We start from the raw sequence: 24739 nt of genomic DNA on the forward strand, positions 1-24739 counted from the left end.
TTAAAAAATCATTTTATTTCAGGTACCTGATATATAATTCATCCATTTCTGATTGTATTTTATATAATTTTCTCCTCCACTCTCGATATTCATCTGCCTTAAATGTAACATCTTTTCTTCTTGCTAAAAACATTTCTCTCTCATTGCTGTATGTATCTCTGTCAAATTCAAGATTACCTTTCTCAGTCTTACCCTGAGATGACTTTGGTGCAGTTGAAGGACCATCGCTCTGTAGTCTTGGTTTCTGTGCCTGGTTACTTTTCAAAGCTTCTGCTCGAGTTTCATAACCATCCACAACAAAAGAAGTTGCCTCTTTCATTTTCACTAATAACTGTTGTCGTATGTTCTCGGAATCTTTCTGATGATTCTGACTATGACTTATGGTTGGCTGAATACAAACATCTCGTGGCATTGCAGCCAACAAGGAATGGGCAAGTATTATAGCCTGGTTGTCATCTCTGTAATAATCACACCACAATATCTAAATTTTGTAAATATATGTAAAAACTACTTTGGTTTTTATCCAAATAAAATACAATACAATACTAATACAATATAAGCATGACAAAGGTTCGAAACACTACACAAATTTACTTGATACTATTTGAGGCTTACAAGTGATAGCACTTAAGTCACACTGCTCCCTCAAGAACAGATAACTACAACCTGTTATTAAACTACAGCATCAAGCTAGATACCAGTGTAACACCTGGTTAGTATTGTTACAATTTACTAGCATTAATCAAACTTATGCAACACAAACAGATTAATTTTTAATAAATAAACAAAAGATTTTGTATTTTTCCCCCAAAAAATCTTTGGTTTCTTACCTTGTATAAAAACCAAGATCCACACGATTTGAATTCACCGTAAGGAACGACACAGCTGAAAATGCTAGAGGATGACACTTTTCTGGATAAAAGCAATACATGTCACTCACACCAGGGACCTGAAAAAACAAGTAGAATGGCATAGAATAGCTCTCAAGTATAGTACCACATAATAAATAACAAGTTTTATCTTCAAATATACTTCTGTATCTTGTAAACAATGGCTTACCAGAAAATTGTGTGGGCAAAGAAAATAAGGGCTTAAAATGAATGAACAAAAACATCAAGAAATTTAGGCCGCAAAGCCAAGCGCTGGGCTTATTTCAGTCACTTACCACTTGAGATAGTGAAAAGAGGGAGTTGGTGTGGTTGGACAACAAAATAGAGATCCAGAAAATAATCAAGAAGAAATAAAAGGATCTATCAGCGAAACTGGATGAACACCCCACAGAACTTGCATACAGAAGCAATAGTTAAGAGGGTCGATAGTAAGATGGAGAAAAATATCTTCAACCTAGTCATTGCAGAAGAATTGTAGTTTTCTGAAAGTCACTGGCCCAAAGGATACACATCTAACACAATAATACAAATTGTAAAACAGAAATACGAACATTGCTATCATGTGCCAAGGCTCTATGATCTTACCTTTACTATCTCATGTTCAGAGCTTAATCTCTTTATCAAGCTGTCCAATGGAGAAAAGAGGCTAGTGAGTGTAATGCTGTTGTAAGAACTTCCTCCAATTAATGCAACACTTGAGAATGGAACACCTGAAAATAATGGTAATGAAAACCTTGCTAATGTAATCAACACTTCAAATTTGCAACATATGAATCCTGAGTAAATTCAAAACTTGTACTGTTAACACTGTATGAAATGTTTTGAACAAACTGGGTTACTTGGTTGTATGAGACCCATACATCTTTTACTGCATACCCAGCTTCCTTTTGAAATCCAGGTTTTCTCTATTTTCTTAGGCTCTACATAGCTAAGATGCCCATATACCACAAAGGTTTATTTTCAACTTTTGTTAATTGCAGACTTAAATACTACTGTAAAACTTTTACTGTTTTTGGACTGGACATATCAATACTTTTAACATTAATAAAAAAGTTACAAGCAAAATTAACTTATATCCTTTAACAACTTAAAATGAGAATGTATTTATTGTTACAATCATTACTATTTAATGAGATCACGAGTCACAATTACAGATATATGATTTCCTAAAAGGATTTGTTTCTAAACTGAAATGACAACTGGAACAAGGTAGCTAAAGAAGTTGGAAAGCTACAAAGGACAGGACAACTGGAGTAAATATATGTACATGAAGTAAAATGAAATAAGAAATATCATATTGAATGAACACAATCTAAAAAGTATATCATACATAGAAAAATGAAGTCATGAAACTCATGAAATCTATACATCCAGACTGAAGCTCAAGTAGTGGGTTAAGAGGCTCCAACCTCCACCTCTATACGTTCCACATCCTGACTGCTATTTACATACAGAAAATAGTACAGTAAGCGAAAGTAAAATAACAATTAACAGTTTCCATCTTTATTGTATACCTGGCAACAAACTTACCAGCCTGAGGAAGATTCTTCTCTATGACAACATGGTGGTTGTGCAAATCCTGAATGTGTAGTTCAACCGGTTCAAAAGCAACCTGGAAATGCTGTGATGTTGATTTTGCCGGGAGCAGGTCCTGTGTCGCTGCTGGATTAAGTGTTTTGCAAGTGTAATTTACTAATCCAGAACAAACAACAGTTGGACCTTCCGTAAAGTCTGGGATCCCACAAATACCTGTACCAGATTTAAAGCAAAGATGAAATCACACCAACAAAAAGATAAAAGAACAAGAAAAACCTATGTAAACTTTCCAAAAATAAAACGAAAATCCTGCACATAACACATAAGCGCTACTTAAGAACAGAGCATATAAAAATGGGGAAAGTCTAAAGATTTCTTTATCATAATCTGTACACTAAATGATTTAAAGAGTAGGAATTAGACATTAAATGACAAGCTAATACACTGAAATAACTTACAAATATCCCCAATCCTTTAAATATAGGACTGACATCACAGGTGTCTTTATTTGAAAATGTTTCAGAACCAGATAATAAAATTAAACACACAACAAGTAAGACTAAGTGAACACAGAATGATGATAATTCCAGGTATTTACTACCAATTACTTGCTTATATACCCTTTCCAAATAGTGATCTCCAAGAAAGCCAATGATGCTTTTGCATACCCAAAACAGGTAATAAACAGCACTGTCACATACTAGTGAAACTTTCATCCAATACTTATAAAAGAGATGACACAGATTTGTACTTACCAAGAATACAAGCTCTTTTTTTGGGCCTTAATATCGGCGGGTCAAGTTTCTCTATTGAGACTTTCAATTTAGAATCATCTTGGTCCTTGGAAGGATTACCCGGCAATCTTCGTTGGATGACTTTCAGAACTTTGGTTGTATAAGCTATAGTACTTGTACCTTTTGATACATGTAGCATTAGTTGTATGTTACAAATCAATGTCCTGTAATGGAAAGACTAAAGTCACTTTTATGAAACATGAAAATGCAATCTTCTCAAAAATAAACCAAAAACTACATAATCATATACTTTTATAGTTTTCAACATGAAAATAGTAGCGTGCATGCACACACAAAATAAATTACTCTTTTATGATATTAACATCAGCTATCATATACAGTAGTACCTCAAGATATGAAATTAATCCATTCCGAAGCGGCCTTCGTAACCTGATTTTTTCGTATCTTGAACCACATTTTACATGTAAATTACCTAATTCGTTCCAGTAAATTTTATAAAAAAGCTAAATTGACCAATAAACAATGAAATACAACAATTTGGACCATTCAATACCTAACCTAACTGTGATTACCTGTAAATAAAGTTTATTAGTGTACAGGGTACAAGAAATACTGTACGTACATGTACGTACATATGTAGTAAAATGTGGAACCTTACCTTTCGAATGAGGCAATCTCCAAAAGTGGCGACAGAGGAGGAGTAAATGGCAGAAAACATGAACACTTAACTTTACGAAACAATGAAAAAATGGCAGAAAACATTAACATTAAACTTTACGAAACACATTAACAAATGGCAGAAAACATTAACACTTAACTTTACAAAAAACTTAAAATTAATTTTTTTTTTTTTTTTTTTTTTTTTTTTTACAAAATTTCAATCTCTATACCACCGAATGGATGCCAGTCTGTTTACGGAATTTATCAAACCACCCCCGAGAAGCCTTGAAGTCTGGGGTTGCCATCGATGTCCCTTCTCCGTCGTCTTCGGCCTGGGCTATCAGATCAGCGAAAATAGCGCTGGCCTTCTGGCAGATTGCCGTCTCGCTTATCGTATCGCCAGCGATTTCTTTGTCCTTGATCCATACAAGAAGCAGCCTCTCCATCTCATCATGCACGTGGCTCCTCTTGTTGGACAAAATAGTCACGCCCTTGGAAGGTGTAGCTGCTTTGATGGCTTCCTTCTGCTTAAGAATGGTGCCTATCGTCGATGGATTTTGGCCGTATTCCTTAGCAATCACACTCAACTGCATGACAGCTTCATACTTTTTAATGATCTCCATCTTTGTCTCCATAGAAGCATCCTCTTCTTTCCGAACTTGAATTTCTTGGGCAGACTATACGTAATTAAGTTATGTACTAATTAAGTTCTCACACAACATGATAAAGTACACAGCGAAATCACTAACACAAATTTACATTAACAAACGAAATCGTATATGTGAACGAACGAATTCTGCGTGCGTACGATAACGATGCTGCTACAGAGTGGCCGAATGACGCCTTTACGTAGAGCATGATGGGGTAGATGCTGACCAATAAGAGAGCAGGATCTTACGGTGGTGACTAGCATCAGGAACCAATGAGAGAGCGGGAGGATGGTGGCGAGTCTACTCAGTTGGCGGTGCACGAGTTTTAAAATTGTTCTCGGTGTCAGGGCGAATCTCGGGACTTTACAGTAACACCCTTTCGTAACCTGAATTATTTTCATATGCAGAGGCAAAAAAATCTTTGTATTTGCTTTCGTAACTTGAATTTTTCCTAAGTTGGGACATTCGTATGTCGAGGTTCCACTGTACATTCTTCAATACTAAGACTAGTTAAACTACCTAAGAATATCAATAATAATAATAATAATACTAGGAAGCCAGCATTATCTTAAAATTTAATGAGACAACTAAGGATTAAAGACGATCAAGTGAAGCGGGTATCAAACAATTCTGAATTAAGAAAATACAGTATACCTAATTCTAGACAAATAAACATTAAGGATAAAAATTTCTTTATGCTACGAGGAGGTCTGAGTCTTGCAATGGATATGATACCGATGATTACTATTTTAATAATCAGTACATATATTCTATTATTTCCTGTCATTTTAGGAGAATATAACATAAATAGTTTACAAAAGTGGGTCCTTGTTAAAAAAGAAAGTTACAATAATGAATCAATTGAGTTGAAAGCACTCTGTAAGACAGAACTCACCTTTCACTGTTGTTGACAACATTAAGACCAATAACCCACTTATCATGGATGGTCTTATGTCTAACAGATGCTATTTCCAGACACACACCTGAAGTGCTGCCTTGGGGCAGATGATGGTCAAAATTCCCCTCCTCTTCCTCATCATTAATATTCACTGTTGTCAGCAGGGTCTAGAAAAAACAATATACTTAAACATAAAACAATGAAAAATGTAAAAATATACTTAAACAAAACAATGAAAAACATAAACTAATAATTCTCCACAAGTACAAGCGTTATTTTACTCATAAGTTTAGGAACCTAGCATGTACACATCAAGCAAGTCCTCAATATTCTGTTAAATTGCTAAAGTCAGTTTTATCAATAAGCCAATGCCTTTGGCCTATATGGTATACACATTACTAAAATTTAACAGGGTTCCTCATGGCAGACATCTGCACTACAAAAATCTTAAAAATATATCTGTCTCTTGTGACAAAAATGGTCAAATACTGCACTAATACATCAGCTAAGGTGAAACATGATATTGTTAAACTACAATAAAGTTTTGTACATACTTACCTGGCAGATATATACTTAGCTATAGTCTCCGACGTTCCCGACAGAATTTCAAATCTCGCGGCACACGCGACAGGTAGGTCAGGTGGTCTACCTTACCCGCCGCTGGGTGGCGGATGTACGAACCACTCCCGTTTGCTTGTCAGATTTTTCTCTTCCACCTGTCTCCTGAGGGGAGGCTGGGTGGGCCATTAATCGTATATATCTGCCAGGTAAGTATGTACAAAACTTTATTGTAGTTTAACAATATCATTTTTGTACATGAACTTCCCTGACAGATATATACTTAGCTGATTGGCACCCTTAGTGGAGGGTAAGAGACAGCTAAATAATACAGGTAAGACGGGAAACAACTAATGTTGTAGGATATAAAAACCTTGGTTCTCACCTTTTCAGGATGAAGACTTCATAGATACTGTCTCTGAGTCTGCATTGCCTGGAGAGCTACAGCTAGGACGTGACCTGATGCTGAAAGACTCTCGGATCTACCACTGGGATATGTGATCCCCTATTGTGGTAGAATCCAAGTCGGATCCTGTTAGAGGGACCTTGTCCGCTTACCTAACAGATCCTTATCACTACCTCTGCAAGGAGCCAAAACCCACCAGACCACCTAACCAAAATACAAAGGGTTAATATTACGACAAAAAGAGGTGCCTCCTGCAACCTCTTTCAGACAACCAAAAAACACCAATATAAAATATAGGGTAACATATAAAAAAAATTTACACAGGATAAGTTTCAGCTCCCTGCCCCAGCACCGAATCCGCCGATACGAAAGGACCCAAGGCGAAGCATTTATCATATGTGATTTTTACATCACGTAGGGAGTGGTTTGCGAAAACCGATTGGCATCTCCAAAAAGTCGCCTCCATCAAGTTCCGCACTGACATATTTTTTCTGAATGCAAGCGAAGTTGCGATGGCTCTAACCTCGTGAGCTTTCACTTTCAGTAGTCTAAAATGTTCTTCCTTACAGGCAACATGTGCCTCTGTAATAAGGCTTCTCAGAAAAAAGGAAAGAGCATTCTTCGACATGGGCCGAGTGGGGTCCTTTACGGAGCACCAAAGCACATCTTGATTAGCCTTAAGTTGTTCCTTCCTCTTAAGGAAATACTTCATAATTCTCATAGGGCAAAGAGTTCTTTCAGGCTCTTCCCCTACTAGAAAAGATAAACTACGAACTTCAAAGCTCCTGGGCCAAGGGCGTGATGGGGTTTTCATTCTTTGCAAGGAAATTGGAAGAAACGAACACACCATAGAATCTTCCTTAAACCCTACATTGCCCTCAATAGCTTGGAGCTCACTCACTCTCTTAGCTGTAGCTAGGGCCAAAAGGAAGATAGCCTTCTTCGTCAGATCCTTGAAAGAGGCTAAGCCAGGAGGTTCGAATCTAGACGATCCAAGGAATTGTAGAACTACGTCTAGATTCCAGTTCGGTACTACATGAGGACGCTTAATGGTTTCAAATGATCTAATAAGATTATGCAGGTCCTTATCATCGGATATATTTAAGCCTCTATGCCGAAATACCGCCGCCAACATACTGCGGTATCCCTTAATAGTTGACACAACCAGATGACATTCTTCTTTGAGGAAAATAAGGAAATCCGCAATTTGGGTCACAGAGGTACTGGAAGAGGAAATGTTCTTCCTCTTGCACCAACGTCTGAAGACATCCCACTTTGACTGGTATACATGCAAGGTGGAAGGTCTCCTCGCTCTTGCGATTGCTTTAGCAGCTGTTGCTGAAAAGCCTTTCGCTCTGACCAAACTTTGGACAGTCTGAAGCCAGTCAGACTGAGAGCGAGGAGATTTTTGTGGTACCTGTCGAAGTGGGGTTGTCTGAGTAGATCGCTCCTTAGCGGGAGCGATCTTGGAAGGTCCACCAACCATTCCAGTACCTCTGTGAACCATTCTTGGGCCGGCCAAAAGGGAGCGATTAAGGTCATTCTCGTTGAATCGGACTCTACGAACTTCTTGATGGTTAGCCCCAGGATCTTGAAGGGGGGAAACACGTAGACGTCGAGTCCGCTCCAGTCTAGAAGAAGAGCATCTATTGCTAATGCCTCTGGATCCGATATCGGAGAGCAGTAAGGATCCAGCCTCTTGTTCTTTGATGTGGCAAAGAGGTCTATGTGTGGCCTGCCCCATAACTTCCACAGGCTCTGGCATACATCCAGATGACGGTCCCCACTCTGTGGGAAGGACTGATCTTTCCTGCTGAGGAGATCTGCTCTTACATTCCTTTCTCCCTGCACGAACCTGGTGAGAAGCTTGATTCCTCTTTCTTCTGCCCACAGAAGAAGGTCTCTTGCTGTCTCGTACAGGGAGAAGGAATGCGTCCCCCCCTGTTTCCTGATATATGCCAGAGCTGTAGTGTTGTCCGCGTTGACCTGCACTACCCGATCTCTGACTTTGGGCTCGAAAGCCTTCAGAGCCAACCACACAGCCATCAACTCCTTTCTGTTGATGTGCCAGGCTACCTGGTCCCCCACCCAGGTACCTGACACTGTTCGCTGGTACCCAGAGTTGCCCCCCTACCCCGTGTCCGACGCGTCGGAGAACAACACCAGGTTGGGGGTCTGGGATTGAAGAGACAGTCCTTCGCAAAGAGGTTGGGATCTGTCCACCATAAGAGATGTTTCTTGACGTCCTGGATAACGACAGGGAGAACGTCAAATCCTGAGAACGACGACTCCAATTCCGATGAAGAAAGAATTAGAGCGGTCTCAGGTGCAACCTTCCTAGGGAAACGAATTGCTCCAGCGAGGAGAGCGTCCCCAGCAGACTCATCCACTCCCTCACTGTGCATACTTCTTTCCCTAAGAAGGTTGTTACTCTCTCGAATCCTCGGGCTATCCTTTCCTGAGAGGGAAAAGCCCGAAAACTCAGAGAGTTCATCTGTATCCCGAGATACACACACTCTTGCTCGGGAATTAGTGACAACTTCTTGAAATTGACGAGAAGTCCCAACGCCTTCGTCAATTCTAGTTACTTGTAAGTCCTTCAAACAACGATCTTCTGAATTGGCCCTTATTAGCCAATCGTCGAGGTACATGGATATCCTCACCCCTTTCAAATGAAGCCATTGAGCCACATTCCTCAAAATCCCCGTGAACACTTGAGGGGCCGTCGAGAGGCCGAAACACAGAGCCCTGAACTGAAAAATTTTCTTTTCCCCCCCATCATGAATCTGAGAAACTTCCTCGAGGAAGGATGGATCGGTACGTGGAAGTAAGCGTCCTGTAAATCCAAGGAAACCATCCAGTCCCCTGGACGAAGTGCTGCCAGCACTGATGAAGGCGTTTCCATCGTGAACTTCTTCTTTTCTACGAAGAAGTTCAGGGCGCTTACGTCCAACACCGGTCTCCATCCCCCTGAGGACTTCGGAACTAGGAAAAGGCGGTTGTAGAAGCCCGATGAATGATGGTCTGTCACTAGTTCGATAGCCCCCTTCTCCAGCATCTGATCTACTGCTAGATGGAGAGCTTGATTCATGATGGGGTCTCTGTACCTGGCCGTCAGTTCCCTTGGGATGGTCGTCAAGGGAGGTCTTTCGACGAAAGGGATGAGGTAACCTCTCCTCAAAATAGAAAGGGTCCAAGGATCCGCCCCTTTTTGGGCCCAGACTTCTGCAAACTCTAAGAGTCTGGCGCCCACCGTTGTTTGAAGGACTTGCAAGTTATTGGGGGGCTTTAACAGACTTGGCGAAAGTCTTACCCCTTCTTGAAGGTCTACGACCTCTAAAACGTAGAGGTTCTTGATGAAGACGCCCCTCGAAAGGGTTCTCGAACACTTGCCTTTTCCTTCTTAGCCTTGGTAGGGAAGGAAGGGCGAGGTTTTCTTGCCGACTGTGCCAAAAGGTCCTGGGTGGCTTTGGCCGAAAGTGATCTCGAAATGTCCTGCACTAGATGTTTAGGGAACAACTGAGCAGACAGAGGAGCAAACAGCAAAGACCTCTGGGCATGGGAGACAGACTTTGTTAAGAAGGAACAATAAACAGACCTCTTCTTCACGATCCCGGCCCCATACAGGGAGGCGATTTCACTCGCTCCGTCTCTTACCGACTTGTCCATACAAGACAAAACACACATGAGATCTTCTGGCGAAAATGACTCTGGCACTTCAATTTTCTTGGCTAGGACCCCCAATGACCAATCAAGGAAGTTAAATACTTCTAGCACTCTAAACATGCCTTTTAGCATGTGATCCAATTCATTAATTGCCCAAGTCGTCTTAGCAGAGTTAAGGGCAGTTCTCCTTGTCGAATCTACCAGCGCCGAAAAATCCGAATCAGCCGAAGACGGTAGACCCAATCCTAAGGACTCTCCTGTTTCGTACCAGAAACCAGCGCGTCCTGATAACTTCGAAGGAGGAAAAGCGAACATCGTTTTCCCCGCTTCTTCTTTGGAAGCCATCCAGGAACCAAAACTCCTCAGTGCCTTCTTCATTGTAAGAGTTGGCTTCATCCTCACACAAGAAGAACTCTTCGCTGTCTTCGCCGTTGAAAAAAGTGAGTGAGGAGAAGGAGGAGCCGTAGGAGTAAGGGAATCCCCAAAAACTTGCAAAAGTAGCTCTGTAAGAAGACACAGCAGCAGAAGTGTTCGGTTCTTCATCCGAACCGTCTAGGACGTCTTGTCGAGGCGAGCGCGGAAGATCCTTAGGTGACGAAGGGATCCTAGTAGGAGTTGAGCGAGAGGTTGGAGAACGCCCTCTCTTAGAAGAGTTCACATCCACTGGAGAACGATAAGAAGATCTGGGTTGTCTACGATGAGACTCCCTCTTCGAGGTAGACGGAATCTCAGCCGAAGGAGAGGTAGGGCTCCTACTCCGAGAATCCTCGGAAACATCCACAGGGCGCTTACGAGGAGGCGAGCGCCTACTAGACTCTTTGCGCCTATCCTGAGGCGAGCGGCTGCCAGGAGAAGAGTGCCTATCGGGAGCAGAGCGCTTGCGCGGCTCTCCATACCTGTCCAGTTGAGTACGATCAACAGAAGTTCGACTGGAAGGCGAAATGCGCCTACTAGGAGGAAGGCTGGTTGCTTGAGGACTCTTGACGTTCTAACAAGAGGGTAACATTCAGGAGAAGGGCGCTTCAAAAGCTAACGAGCGCCTACCTGGAGAAGGGCGCTTCCGAGATTCCTGGTGCCTACCAAGAGACAAACGGTCAGGAGTAGTGCGCCTAGAAGCGGGAGAGCGCCTACACGGAGAAGGGTGCTTGAAAGACTCTTGTTGTCTGCCCCGAGGAGAATAATCAGGAGTATGACGCCTTAAAAGAGACGAGCGCCTACTAGGAGATCGATGTGCAGTAGGCTCTTGGCGCCTACCTTGCGGGGAGCGGCTAACAGCAGGCCGTCTATCATGCACACGACTCCTACCAGACTCTTGACGCCAGTCAGGAGAGAAGTCACGATCCGACACTCGAGGAGAGTGACATCTGGAAGAAGAACGCCTACTTGTATAAGGGCGCCTTCTAGGATCTTGAGGCTGCTGAGGAAAAGTCTCACGCGAGGGAGTTGAAGAAATAGCGTGATGAGCAGGTGCAGTGCGCTTACCGGAAGCGGGAATCCAATCTGGAGAAAAAACTTCTTTCTCCATAGAGCGTCCTACCGATGTTTGGCGCCTTGAAGTCGAAAGAGAGCCAGGAGAGCGAGGGCGCTCACGTGAGCCCCTACCTTCATACGAAACCTCCCCATATGAAGGAGAACGCCTAAAAAGAGGAGAATGATCCTCTGAAGAGCGGCGCCTAGATCTCTTGATTGGAAGAGAAACGTCCTTCTTCCTACGTGATCTAACTGCTAGAGAGTCTGCTAGCGCCGTGATCTGAGCTTGAAGTCCCGCGAGTACTCTCGTAGGAGAATCTTGTTGTTCTTCCTCGGAAGCAGGCGCTGAGCGAGGAGCGCGAGAAGAAGAACGATCACAGGATTTCTTGGGTTTCTTCGCCTCCACCGACGATTCTTCCGGGAAAACCTCCGGACTAGAAGCCAAAGGACTGCAGGGAGCCTTCCAAGCCCTCTTCAACGGGCGCGACGCATCGGGGAGTTCCAACCTCTCTTCGGAGAGGGAGAAGACGAGAGGAGAAGCATTGGCGTAGGAGCTCCTTCTTGTAGCGATCCGAGGCAGCCTGGGAGCGTACTTCAGGATCTGCCGAGGGGACGCCTGACCGGTGGGGGTTCTCCCTAGCCCTCTTGCGGCTTTCAACTTTCCTACTCCACTGGAACTGGGAGTCTGGAAGAGGTCTAGGCCTAGAGGCACTAAGGAGCCGGTCAGACGCACCCTCCACAACACTGGGGACACTGCACTGATCACTAACACTCTCCTTACCTTCCAACTGACGAATCTTCTGATCCATAGAAAGAATCGTGGCTCTCAGAGCTGCCACCTCCGAAGGCGAATCTTCGGCTTCGGTGCGGGGAGCAGGGGCTGCAACTTGGGAAGAAGGTTCTAATTCTACGTTAGTATTAGGATCCACATCCAACTCACTCATTCTAGATCTACTAGAACTTCTAGAGGAAGCCTTACGCACTCTATCACGTTCCAACTTCCTAACATAAGAAGAGAGAGCCTTATATTCTTCTTCATTCAATCCCTTACATTCACTACAAGGGTTAGCAAAAGAACATTCATTCCCCCTGCATTTCATGCAAACCGTGTGAGGGTCTACCGAAGCTTTCGGCAACCTCACCTTACATCCTTCATTCACGCAAACCCTAAACAAAACCGAAGTTTTAACTACTAGATCTAGGTCAGACATCGTTAAAGAAAATCAAAATCAAAATCAAACCGGTCCACAATCAGCGTATGCCAAGCCAAACAAAGCGAATAAGTCACCAAAAGAAGTCCAAATTAACTCCAGGCAAGCGAGAATCGAAAAACTATCGAGAGGAACCGACAACAGTTGTTATCGTTCCCGCGACAGAGAAAAATCTGACAAGCAAACGGGAGTGGTTTGTACATCCGCCACCCAGCGGCGGGTAAGGTAGACCACCTGACCTACCTGTCGCGTGTGCCGCGAGATTTGAAATTCTGTCGGGAACGTCGGAGACTATAGCTAAGTATATATCTGTCAGGGAAGTTCAAGTACAAAAATAATATACCACAAAGTCAATGCTAGATAAAACTAAAATAGAAGAATAATACTGAACATTAGGTATATGAGGCAAATTAATTCATACTCACATCATCATCTACAACATTTTGACTTCCAAGTAGTGATTGAATGGCTGCTAGCTTTTTCAGGATGATGGTTTCCTTCATTTTCTTCTGACAATTCAAAAATTCAATGTGCTTCATTCCACTCTGAAATTTTCAAAGAATGTAATAGCAACAATTCAATGTGCTTCACTCCACTCTGAAATCTTAAAATTTTGAATGTAATAGCAGCAACAGTTAAAAGTATAAACGCTATTTTTCAGAAGCAATTAAGGTACACATTATGGAATGGAATGGAATATACAGTTTAGGGCAAAGGCCAAGCACTGGGACCTGTGAGGCCATTCAGCGCTGGAAATGAAATTGTCAGTAAAAGGTTTGAAAGGTGTAACAGAAGGAACACCTTGTAGTTGCACTACAAAATAACTGTTAGGAGAGGGTGGATAGCAAGATGGAAGAAAGATAATACGAATGGAGGTACAGTAAATGGAATGAAAATGGTTGCAGTTTTGGGCCAAAGGGACACTGTAAAGAACCTTTAGTAAGGTAGACATTATGAACCAATCGTTAGAGTAATACATACATAAAAAAAGATAGTAAAAAATTATTCTATTTTGCTGCATTATATTCACACATACTGGAGATTGAGTACCAACTACCAATTCCACATTTCCCCACATTTGACATTTTAATTCAGTGTCAAATTATGACACAAAAACATCAGATTAACAGATAATTATAGGTATGTAAGACAAAGTTATATTAAATGTTAATAACTAGAAGGAACTTCAAGTCTTGGCTAAGACTAGCTCTCTCTGACACTACATCTTGTGAATAAATCCTCTAGCTACAATTTATGTGGTCAAACTGCAAAACTTACATGAAAAAGAGAATTACACTACATTACTTCCTGTGAAATCTTCAGCATAAGAGTCAAAGATGGCGGTTTCCCACGTACACTTATTGAGTAAGGTACAATGCAGTTCAGGAGTGACACACACAATTTCAGCATTATTTAAGTTCCTACATCCGGTTTGTCATTTATAGTGCTACGGGACAATACAGGATGTTAAGGTATTCAATTTTTTTTTAGCTATATAAGAGGTCTACAGCCAACACAATAACCACACTTTGATTTGTGAGTAGCACATCATATCCATCATTTTGAAACAATGATGCCAACTTTAGCCAAGGTTGTCAGACAAACTTCACCTTATTCAAAACATGAAGTAACTCCACTCATTTCCTCAAACACACACAAACATTGCAAGTAGCATCATATCCCATATCCAAACTTATCTCATTAACTTGCACACAATAAATGTACAGTTCAACTGTTCCATTTATAATTAGTTACAGCCATTGCCAATTTTAAACTTCGTTACAGACACACCAGTTTAAGAAAGTATATCTCAATTAATCCGGGTCATCTATATTGATGTTCAGTATATTGAAATCCAATGGTGGACTTAATCTTGTTACTGAATTCCCAATTCCTACACAAAGAATCCTCATCTCTAAAACCATACATTAAAAAAGAATAATAAACAAATAAGGTAATTTTGCTTTTTTCATTTAAGAGTTCCCAAAGATATAAGTACTATAACATCTGGCGTTTCAATTCTTGTTCCATTCTCTTCTAAGATACAGGAAGTTTTTCATAACAGCTTGGACCTTTCAATACATAACAACCTCTAAATAATGAACAATTCACAACTGTACTTTTCTTCCAAAAATATTATGCATAATTCACTTTTTTAACAAAAATATCTAAAAGCTTTCCTTGTGGTATGAATTGCTGTCATAATCTGATTACATAAAAGGAGAATACAATGACACAAAACTTTCAGGAACTAGCAATAATTAACTTCTCCTTTATCAAAAGAGATGCTTATAATTCAGTGCCAAATAGCATAGGGTAATTTTAAAAATAAAAGAACAGAGACAAGTATACTGTGCAGTGTTCTCCCCGGTATTCGTGGTAGATGCATCCCAGACCCCCACGAATAGCTGAAAACCCTATAAAAATGCTTAAAACTGTCTATTTTTTAGTTAAAACTCAAGAAAAACCCACTAAAAATGTTTATACCGGTTTTTTTTTAAATCGTTTTTTCACAAAAAGTATTTTATGATGAAATTGATAAGAAAAACAGGAATTTGTCGATCTTTCTCATAAAAAATACAGCAAATATGCAAATTTCACACAAATAATGGGCAGATATGGTCCATAGAGAAATCTGTGATTACGTGAGTCCGCGAATGCTGAGAGCGTGAATACGGGAGGTCCACTGTACTGTACTATTAAAGTAATAACTGGAGTAATGGTTAATTACCTTTAGTCTATTGGCTAAAGCTGATACAGCATCCTGCTTCCCTCTCTCTGTTTCTGGAACTTCCTCATCGTCACTTCCAATGGAGAGGCAAGGTGAAAAAAGTTGGAGAGAGGTTATAACACTGGTTTTTCCTAAGAAAAATGAAAAAATATTAAAAAACTCGCAAGGATAAAAATTAAGCATCATACATGTCATTCTGCACAGGAAAAACATGAAGAAATACATAGTATACTAAGTGTCCTGTTTGCATTGTCTGATGCATGACAACTGCTGCACATTTTCAAAATGAAATATTGTAATAACATGAAGTGCTTACAATGTCCTTTTAACATCACAATACTACTGTAAAGCATTTAGAAATGCATGTTACAAACATAGCTTTAATATGATTTACAAACAGAACACAAGTTTTTACTTAATTACTAAATTTTCAAATTACCATAGCTACTGTGAAGTAAGAAATGATCTTGTTGGTAAAACATAATCAAAGTTCTTTACTGATCAGTGAAATTAAGCCTACCTACCAGATGGATGCGTTAACCGCAACGATGGTACACCAATCTCATCGGGATCATCAGAGATTATATCCTTTACACCTTGCCACTGATGAAGGATCTGATGATATAAAAATAGAACTTCAGTATAATCATTAATAAAGCATGAAACAACACATATTTATGTGCAGTTGACCACTGCGAATACTTGACACACCTCTAATAATAATAATAATATTAATAATAATGATTATAACTGCTTATTTTGATAGCTCAAACACAAACAATTCCCTCTAAAAACACTTAAACATGCCTAATTTAATATTTTTATCATGAAAAATGTATTTAGTAAGAAAATTAATATGAAAATACAGCAAGTAGTGAACATTTCTCTATGAAAAATTCCATGAATAATCCAGAACAACAAATGGGCAAGGGTTGACTGTACTGTGATTTACTTTTCATTACAAGAATGCCATGACATATGTAATACAGTGGTCCCCCCGTATTCACAGGGGATGCATACCAGACAACCCCTCTCTGAAAAGTTAGAACCCATGAATGTTTGGAACCCCTATAAAAACACTAAAAACAGCCTATTGTGTTAGTTGAAACTCAAGAAAAACCCACTAAAAATTTGTATACTTGGTTTTCTTTAATAGTTTTATCACAAAAAGTGCATTTTATAAGGAAATTTATTAAAAAAAAAAAAAAAACAGGAATTTGTGGATATTTCTCATAGAAAAATACCGCGAATGTGCAAATTTTCTGCGAATAATGCGGGGAAATGTTCCCGAGAGAAATCTGCGAATCCGGAGAACGTGAATACAGGGGGTCCACTGTATACGGTAGTGCCCTGCATTCACTAGTGAAACAATTGGGTTTCATCGTTCAGTCACTAGAAAAAAAAGCTATGATAGGATGAAGCAAGCAAAACTACTGGCCAACTCATTTTCATAAGCCAAGCCTGGCTGCTGATTGTCCACAGTAACAACTCAATACATGTACAGTACTGTGCTAAATAGTTTAGGGCTTTTTGGGTGCTGAGCATAACTGCCATTAGAGGTCTGTCTACTGTATGGACACTTCCGTTAAATGTCACTAAAGCTGGCTACATCTTAGTTGAGTATTATCCCACTTTTTCGCACTTCACTCTGTTGAGGATGTTTGTGGGAGATATTTTTCCTGTTTCCACGAGAACTTTCACCAATTCACACTTTTTTCTATGGGCTGTAACTCTAAAATGATCCCTAATTCACTTTTTTTTTTTTTTTTTATTATTAAACTGGGCAATGAACTGTTAAAATAGACAGAAAGGTGGGTTCTGGAACCTATCCCTATGAAAAAGTGGAGTAGTACTAGTAGTGTATCTTGTATTCCCAATGTACTGTAGCAAGAAATAGGCCGTGGCAATTTTACTATCACTCCAATTTCAATGGTGCTTCATAATAATCTTCACTACATACACCAGCATCAAAGTTATTACAAACAATACGTACAGTACTATGTACTCAGACACCAGCATCAAAGTTATTACAAACAATACGTACAGTACTATGTACTCAGAGAAAATGGCTGGTATCACAGTCTGATTAAACAATTTACTACAGTAAATAAAAATTTTTTAAATCTTGTATCAAATGAATATTTGTCCTTGACACTGTTCTGACATACCTTAAAGTCACTGTACGACGCTGCATAAGCCACGTCATGAAGACACAGGAAAACAATATACAGCTGTGGTGGCTGGAATTCATGATGAACTAAAACCTAAATGAAAAGAAAACATCCATTTGAGAAAACAGGACCTCTCTTATGGGAAGGATACACCAAAGAAAGACAAATGCTTTGCTACATTTCTCCAAGATAACCCTGAACGTACCTTTTTTACGTCTCGTTTTTTGAGTTTAGTATATCTGAGTATTTCTCCATTGTGAAGCTCCATTAAATATCCCTGACTGGTTATAACTATGACATGTTTCTTCAAAGGACCTGCAATATCAAAAGTTAAGTAGTCTTTGTAATACACTTCTGAATAAAAGACATTAACCATTAATTGCACCTTGCTCTACATTTATTTCATTTCTCATTCAAGAATATATCTATGTCTTTTGGGCAAGACTTACGTGATTTTAGCCATGTGACTAATGTTTTGTGAAAGCACTATGTATATAATAAAACATTTACCAATCTTAGCAAAATGTTCATAACTCTTCTAAATTGTACTGTTGTTTAAAAAGACCTATTGGTCAAATTTCTAAACTCCCATAAGAATGGCCCACAGTTTGTTCTCAAATAAAAAGTGAGAACTGAATCAAGAGAAAGTTAATGATAGAATAGATGAAAATTAAAAGAAGTACAGTGGTCCCCCCGTATTCGCGGGGGATGCGTACCAGACCCCCCCGTGAATAGTTAGAATCCGCGAATGTTTGGAACCCCTATAAAAACGCTAAAAACAGCCTATTTTGTTAGTTAAAACTTAAGAAAAACCAATAAAAATTTTCATACTTGGTTTTTTAAATAGTTTTATCACAAAAAGTGCATTTTATGATGAAATTGATAACAAAAACCAGGAATTTGTGGATATTTCTCATAGAAAAATACCGCGAATGCGCGAATTTTCCGCGAATAATGCAGGGAAACGTTCCCGAGAGAAATCCGCGAATGTGTGAGTCCGCGAATCCGGAGAACGCGAATACGGGGGGTCCACTGTAATCATTAGATGGCAGGGTTCACCTCATGTAGCATCCAACTTCTCAGAAGTATTCAACTGTATCAGATTATAATGTGAGGTTTTATTTTTTTTAATTACAGTAAATTTATGTGCATAACAAACACAGGACTTTACTCACCTGCTGCATCTAACTGCTCCAGAGGATTTGATATCTTGAAGAACTCTGTACGAGCAATCACTGATGCTTTTATTTCCTTTGGGATGTTTGCTTCACAACTGTCACTTGCATTATCCATAGTTTACTTATATGACCTAACTTGATTATAACTTTTAAAATTAAAAACTCAGAGTCTAAAATTGTGCACCCTAGAAAAAAAACAAAAAAAAAACTTTAAAAGTAAATAAAAAGAAATTGAGGGGAAAAAACTCAGCCAATAAAAAGAGCACTCCTGTGCCTAACTTGACAAGTGTGTGTGCTCTACTATTCTTCAGTGAAAATAAAGTACTAGTATATCTTGTATAACTCTCCCAATACCTCAAGCATTGGTCATAAACTAAGGTCTCCCAATTGCAGTTCTAAAAATGGTCACTGCATCACTAACACTACTAGACCAGAGAAATTATGAAAACACTACCAATCAAAGCTAACTATAATACAAGCCACAAAGGAAAGTACTAAACTGCAAAGTAGAATTATAAGAAAGCATTTGCGATTCCTCTCATGAATTAACTCATCAACATGCGAAAGTTCTTCCAACACATACAAAATGATCAGATCACACAGAGCTCTTTTTTGAAATTCTGTTACCTGTGTTGCCCATATCTGTTTAATCCAAACTAGTATCAGTATCACCCAAAAAGTAACACAGTTCAGAGTTCCTGAATTTTGACTAAATTACATTCCAAACCTAGTGCTAAACAGAATTAGTATAAGGCTCTTTTTTACTTCTGCAAAAACTCTTTTGCTGCACATCCACAACAGGAATGCTAAATTTTGTTATTTTTATATTTCTCAGAAATTGGTGTTGTAGGTGTAGATGAATTATGTTGAGAACAGCCTGTGGTAAGAACTTGCAATGGTAAGCAATGTCTGATTCTACTATACAATACTATAGTCATCAATGATTAGCCAATGATAGAGAAGTCATTCACAACCTGTAATAAAGAAACCAGTGCACTAATACATTGCCAAATATGCAACAACTAGCAATTTATTACTTCACAGGCCTAAACTGGGTACTTTTTACAGATATTTGCCAGTTTAACTGAAAGTTAGCATAAGACAGCAGTTTAAAATATCTTTAGCTAATTCTTTCAGCAATATTTACAGGCATAACTCATAAGAGTTAAACTGTCATTATAGCACAAGTTTTATATATCTTTAGGCCACAAATAGCTGACTAATATCTCTGACATCATGTTCACTAAATGTTTGTTGAGTCGAAGAGAAATTCTACTAAGCCACCATTACAATTTCCTATATTACACATTAAACTAAAATAGTGTGGTAATATACACATATACCATGCTACATAGAACCTAAAAAAATAGGTTTGACCAACTGGTACGCCAGCGTTTTTCCTAGTATAAAAATACTATTCATATGCAGAAGAAAACTACATGGGGAGTACTTTTCTACAGTAAGACTGTGAACAATTTCTAAAAAAGTCAGATAACAAGCTTGTCAGAAATCCAAATCCTATGATGAAAAATTACATAAAATGTATAACCTGATACCTAACTTACTGAATGTGGCAAACAAAAAAAATTGCTAATAATAATATCATAACAATTAAAAAACGCACTGCAAAAAATACACCCAACAACTCTTGAAGGTCTAAATTATTACTGTATGTATAAAAGTATAATGTTTATATGACTGAGTTTCAGGCACCATTATGTTAACAGCTTCCAAGAAGTGAAAAAAACGGCAGGAATTATGCTCTTTAGTTAGAGAATAAGGCCTCATATGTTTCACACAGGTACAGTATCCAAAACTGTAACAACCTACTTTAAAATATCAAAAGATGCAGTTTGGTTTCATGAAATCCCCAAAAATGATTAAAGACCATGCAAAGCCTTCAATAAATCTTCACAAACTTTCAATAAACTATATACAGCACTTAGTATATGATAAAAGTTCTGACTAGATACAACAAGAGAAAGTTCCTCTTCTTTGACAAAAGATCTGACTAGACACTGAACAGTGTTTCTGACTAGATTTTGAAAATTACTGTCCATTATATGCTATAAACTGAAGCATTTTGGAAAGACTATAAATTTTCAGGCCAAAGATAAAAAAGCTATAGGCCTTTTATAATAAAACATTATGTCAATTACATATAAAAAAAACGACATATAGCTCTCAGAATGAAAAAAATGCACAATAATATTACTACTTCAAAATTACCTTGAACTATTTAATACTAGCTTTATACGCCAATAAATATTCAAACTCACACTAAAAATCTTTGGTCCACTAACGTTTTACTAACAACATTCTTTCGACCACCAGCAAAGCGAATCTTTTTAATAAAGTAGGAAACAATGAAGGTAACAACAGCCGACAATACAAAATCATAAGAGAGCAGATCAACAAAAGTGAAAAGCAGAAGCTCAAACATTACGAAAGAAACTTCATGTCCACAAAATAAAACCTTATCAAAACAATGGTTATTATCACGAAAGAAAAGGCATCTCTCATCAACCTCTTGAAACTCTAGGTCTAACAAACTTTCAAGGAATAACTTGTCTTTTACAATATAATCTAAATCTTTCACAGCATGCTGGAGAAACATTCCAAAAAACCTTTTCATAGTTTCATGTGCTTGAAAACTTTGTTCCATCTCACTAGAAGGCATTCTACCATGATTGCCTTGTCTTTTCATTCCAATAAAACCTTTGACTGGTTGCAATATGTGGTCATATTGCTCACGAAATCTGTTGGTAATGGCTACTTCAAATGTCTGACATTCACTCGAAGGCTCGAGTCCCCTGTGTCCACAAAGATCTTCTTCTTCCCTCTTCAGCTGCTCATAAAAGGAGTGCATATCAACATCCGCATATCCATGAACAGATCTTCCATGAATGTAATATCCATACATTTTATGTTCAAGTATAAATATACTAATATTTGCTATGGAACACAAATCAACAAATTGTTGGAGCTTGTTTTCTATACATCTTTCATAGAATGCTGCTTTATATATCCACTGAAGTGCTGCAATTATACCATATATTGTTATACTTACAGCAAATCTGCAAACATAACTCTGAGGAGGAACATAATCTGTATCTTCAAGGCTAAGATAAGACCTTGGATCAGCAATGGCAAAATTTTCAAACCCAAACACTTTCAAAAAGATCAAAGTTATGAAGAGCTGGCAACCAAGATCTATTTTCCTGTGAGTCTGTAATTCATTCCACTCATTTGCTATGAAATATGTTCTCCAAATACTAATTGGGTTCTGTTCTCCCTTACTTCCTTTTTCATCATTTACATTCCCAGAGATCTGTGGATGTGGAAGAGAATTCTTAGCCCGGGGCTGTTCCCAATCAATTATGAACATGTCAAGGGTAACTTGGACAATAAGGATATATATGACCTGAAACAACTTTAAGACACAGGCAGCTATCATGTACTGTTTTACAATTTCTTCTTGAGTCTCAGTAAGCAAAAACAAATGCACTACATCCTGTCTCTTAAAGAATATGGTCCAGTAAAAACATGAGAAAAACATTACAATAAAAAATATGTTTGCAAGATTACCACAAATGGTTAATATAAAGTGAATAATGGTGGGTACATCTATGTTTAATTTTCCGCAACGTCTTGACCAACTCCAAGTGGCTACTAGAGACCAAAGAGTAGCAAAGGCACTCATGACACCAACAGCAATGGACAAATCTTCTTGTATCTTAGTGTAGTCCATTGTATAAGTGACACGCAACGTTGTCTCCACATTGTCATCAGAGTCATACAATTCATCATTAATTTCACCATAGACAACCTTAATAAGAGGAGGATATATCTGACCATAACTTCCTTCCTCACGAAGCTGAATAACGATTTCAATGCTCTGAGCATATCTAACTACCCTTGCTCTCTGATTATAGTCGCGAGTCTTCAGGGAAAGACTTCCCTTCCCACTCAAATTGTCAATAATGAAAAATCGACGAGTTAACTGCCACTGTCTGTCACCTTTCTGGTTAATGAATATTTCATCTTCCTTGTAATTAAGATTTAAAACTGGCACTGCATAGATCATTTGTTCATCATCATCATAATACTGAAGAAAAACATCATAAAAAACAGTCTCATAAGAATCCCATAAATCCTTAACCTTAATATGGCAAGTCTTCGAGAATGTTGTCCCAAATCTGACCACTGTGTTCAGATGATAATCAATTAAAGGGCACAGTGTTAACGTGTCTTCCAGTCTCCCATACTGCAGCAACGTACCATCAGCCGAGTACTTTGCTACTGTGAAATTTAATCTGGAGTCTGGGTCACTTTTCCTAAAACTGTAATAGGTTTTTAGTCGAGTTTTTGAAAGATATACCTTTGCCTCGCCCTCTGTATAGTACAACCACGGGACGTGATCTGGAATGTTTATAAAATTATCGCCAAACTGTTCCCTATAAAAATGACATGCATTATCATCATCATCAAATGTGTAATGTAGCATAACACACAAATTGCTGAGGAGCTGACACGCGGTTGAATTCTTTGAAAAAGTACAAAGAGCAGCAGCCATCTGGAAATTAGCCTCATAAAAAGAAGACAAGACTTTTACACCATTATCATAATTAACAACATAACTATTCTCTTTGTCGGGCACCTTTTCAACATCCGCTTGCTGAATGCAAATTCCCTCTAATGCAACGTGCGTTTTAGGACAAAGGCACGATCCTCCACTGGCACTGTAAAACGAAGAGTGACAGGGAACGCAAGCACCATCACCGGGAATGCTATCATTCGAACACATCACACATTCCATACTACCTAAGGACGTCCCGTCGTTAAACCTATCTGACAAAATTTCCATGGAGTTAAGGCATGGCTCACATTCCCTAGTGGTGGCATTGTAAAGAGAGGAATTTGAACAAGGAACGCAATTTAGCTTATCTCGAGAGGCAACGTGGTACTGAGGACAGGCTTCGCACTGCAGTTCGTTGCCTTCGTAGACCACCCTAAACCCTGGATCACAACTACACGAGGACCGGTCAGCTCCTGACGTCTGATTCGCCTTGCAGGCTACGCATTGGAGGCTAATTTGATCAAAATATTCCTTCTCTGAACAAGACAATATATCACGATATGTGGTGAATTCGAGATTGCGGCCCAGATAACACCCAAAATGAAAAAACACAAAGAGGATACCCACAAGGCTTCCGCACAGTGACATTGTTTACAAACAGCCTAGCGCCAATTGTTCGGATGTGCTTCCCTTGACTTTAAATTCCTAAAAAGAATAATATGAGCCTCTAGATATGTATTTTACGCAATGAGTAACTTAATTTAATTTTAAATCAATATCATAACATTTCATCCGTGTAATAATGGCAGAATTTGTTAATAAAATGGAAAATAACGGACAAACTAACTAAGCTTAAAACGAACACATTGCATTCTTTTTAGAGCTGCACATATTCTTTTGTCGAGTTTCATTCAAGAGCCAGTAACAGATTAACCTAAGAAAGGGTAAAGTAAAAGAACACCAAACAATTGTTTGCTTTAGCGTAAGTTACTGTATAATCAAGTGCGATATACCAAGGTGATTGCACGTTTTGCTGTCAATCCTATGCACCAAGTTTGTTATTTTTATTGTTTGTTCACATTTTATCTTGTCGTTTCACACACACACACACACACACACACACACACACACACACACACACACACACACATATATATATATATATATATATATATATATATATATATATATATATATATATGTCTGTCTGTGTGTGTGTGTAATTTTGGTTTGTTTATAAAACGATATATTTTACAAAAAGTAGTTTTGGAGGACGTGCACGATTTAATTTAACCCGAAAATCGCTCAGAAATATACAAATATATACAAAGAATAATACGTAGGTCTGTATGAGACAAATGATTCTACCAAATAAATATA

General features: G+C 38.8%; 2 protein-coding genes across 3 annotated transcripts; both read right to left on the minus strand.

The window, feature by feature from the left end:
- Positions 1 to 24030, minus strand: LOC135195495 (uncharacterized). Of its 2 annotated transcripts, XM_064221711.1 has the most exons (13): positions 23987 to 24030; positions 18778 to 18965; positions 17808 to 17917; positions 17600 to 17695; positions 15956 to 16046; positions 15432 to 15562; positions 13126 to 13245; positions 5387 to 5556; positions 3182 to 3384; positions 2421 to 2639; positions 1476 to 1600; positions 831 to 949; positions 1 to 458 (listed from the first exon to the last, which is right to left on the minus strand). In XM_064221711.1, exons 2-13 carry the CDS (start codon positions 18893 to 18895, stop codon positions 14 to 16), a joined length of 1947 nt encoding a protein of 648 aa, XP_064077781.1. In that variant the 5' UTR covers positions 18896 to 18965; positions 23987 to 24030; the 3' UTR covers positions 1 to 13. The 2 variants fall into 2 exon arrangements, with proteins under 2 accessions (XP_064077781.1, XP_064077782.1); XM_064221712.1 differs by lacking the exons at positions 17600 to 17695; positions 17808 to 17917; positions 23987 to 24030 and having other exon boundaries at positions 18778 to 18920.
- LOC135195493 (meckelin-like) lies at positions 21056 to 23797 on the minus strand. Its single transcript, XM_064221710.1, has one exon. The coding sequence runs from the start codon at positions 23645 to 23647 to the stop codon at positions 21056 to 21058; it is 2592 nt and encodes an 863-aa protein (XP_064077780.1). The 5' UTR covers positions 23648 to 23797.
- Positions 24031 to 24739: the final 709 nt, after the last annotated feature.

This window comes from Macrobrachium nipponense, chromosome 16, assembly GCF_015104395.2.
Source record: "Macrobrachium nipponense isolate FS-2020 chromosome 16, ASM1510439v2, whole genome shotgun sequence".
NCBI lineage: Eukaryota > Metazoa > Arthropoda > Malacostraca > Decapoda > Palaemonidae > Macrobrachium > Macrobrachium nipponense.

Coding starts and splice junctions, on each gene's coding strand:
- LOC135195493 (XM_064221710.1), bottom strand. CDS start 23,647: ATGGAAATTTTGTCAGATAGGTTTAACGACGGGACGTCCTTAGGTAGT.
- LOC135195495 (XM_064221711.1), bottom strand. CDS start 18,895: ATGGATAATGCAAGTGACAGTTGTGAAGCAAACATCCCAAAGGAAATA. Junction 17,918..18,777: donor GGAGCAGTTAGATGCAGCAG/GTGAGTAAAGTC, acceptor TTGATATTGCAG/GTCCTTTGAAGAAACATGTC. Junction 459..830: donor GATCTTGGTTTTTATACAAG/GTAAGAAACCAA, acceptor TGATTATTACAG/AGATGACAACCAGGCTATAA.